General features: G+C 40.5%; 1 protein-coding gene across 1 annotated transcript in view; it reads right to left on the reverse strand.

Moving 5' to 3' along the window:
- Positions 1-1,431, reverse strand: part of dnase1 (deoxyribonuclease I) — a gene marked incomplete in the record, with an annotated part of 14,948 nt that overhangs the window by 4,275 nt on the left and 9,242 nt on the right. The window contains 3 exon segments of the mRNA XM_014021489.1: positions 719-812; positions 891-1,045; positions 1,142-1,254. Coding sequence (XP_013876943.1) covers positions 719-812; positions 891-1,045; positions 1,142-1,254 — 362 coding nt within the window.

Below are 1,431 nucleotides of genomic sequence, written 5' to 3' on the forward strand. Positions count from 1 at the left end.
AATCTATGCCACGAAGAATTGAGGCAGTTCTGAAGGCAAAAGGGGGTCCAACCCGTTACTAGCGTGGTGTACCTAATAAAGTGGCCGGTGAGTGTATGTGCTGCTCAGGATGGCAGATTGCAATGAAGTAAAGATTCAAATCAATCTGCTGGCAACTTTTACTAAATGACTTTTGGCATTGGCACTGTGCCCTGAGATGACTTTGTTGCTGTCCATTTATTTTTATGGTTTCTGGACCTTTTTGACTTATATTTTACTAATATTAGAATTGAAGAATTATAATTTCTATTTGTAATAATCTAAAATGTCAAGAGTTTTAATTTAAACTCTGTATAGTAACATTGTGATTCTAGGAAGAAATGCTACAGAAATTTAAAATCGTAAATAGAGATAAAAGTATGATTTGAATATATTGTAAAATGTAACCGTAACTTCCCATATGTTATTCTAGAGCGCAGGCTGAGGTGAACTCACACAGAGAGACTTTTTTGTTGGCTCCACTTAATGTGCATGTGTGCTTCAGTCTCATCACACACACAATGCAATGGCACTAATATGGTGTCTATATTCAAAAATCTATCCACAACAGGGAAGATATTATTTGCTTGTATTTTTTAACCAAGCCTTTTAAGATAATGGCCAGTGTATTTTAAATAAGTTAAACAGAAACAGTGTTGTATTTTAGTATATTACGAGCACTTAAATGTGATAATTTTACCAAACTCTGGCTGAGATTCAGGTCTGCCATGAAGTCATAAACCACTGRGCTGCCATGGACCACCCCTTTCAACATGTCAGCTGTGACCACGATCCTGCGGAAAGCAGCAGGGTGAGGGGAACATCTAGGTGTGAGTGTGCGTGCATGCATGTGTGTGTGTGTTGTTGTGCACCTGTCATAGGGGCAGTTAGTGTGAGACACTGTGGTGTCAGCATTATCTGGGATCAGCCAGTGGAAGCTCTTGTCAGTGAAGAGGCGGATCTGTTCCCAGTCAGAACCCATCACGTAGTTACATCCTGAGTTGAAGTCGCCCAGCAGCACTACGTCCTGCACACAGAGTCACCGTTCAACCAGTTTTTCACCTTCTTTGTGTTATGTTTTGATGTGCTTTCCATGAATGTTTTCTCCTTCAGTTATATTCACATTGGTGTTCCAGCGGTTGCGGACGTCGGTCACCACATCATACAGAGCATCTATCTCCACCACAGCATAGTCTGGAGAGGTGTGCTGAGGGATCAGAGCAAAGTTCTCCACAGCTGCAAAACAGAGACAGGCTGCCTTTTACAMTTAGGGATGACATAAAGTCTACATACAGCGGGTAAAATAAGTATTGAACACGTCAACATTTTTTCTCAGTAAATATATTACTAGAGGTGCTAATGACATGAAATTTTCACCAGATGTCGGTAACAACCCAAGTGATCCATACATAC

The sequence above is a fragment of the Austrofundulus limnaeus genome, unplaced genomic scaffold (genome assembly GCF_001266775.1).
Source record: "Austrofundulus limnaeus strain Quisiro unplaced genomic scaffold, Austrofundulus_limnaeus-1.0 Scaffold294, whole genome shotgun sequence".
Classification (NCBI taxonomy): domain Eukaryota; kingdom Metazoa; phylum Chordata; class Actinopteri; order Cyprinodontiformes; family Rivulidae; genus Austrofundulus; species Austrofundulus limnaeus.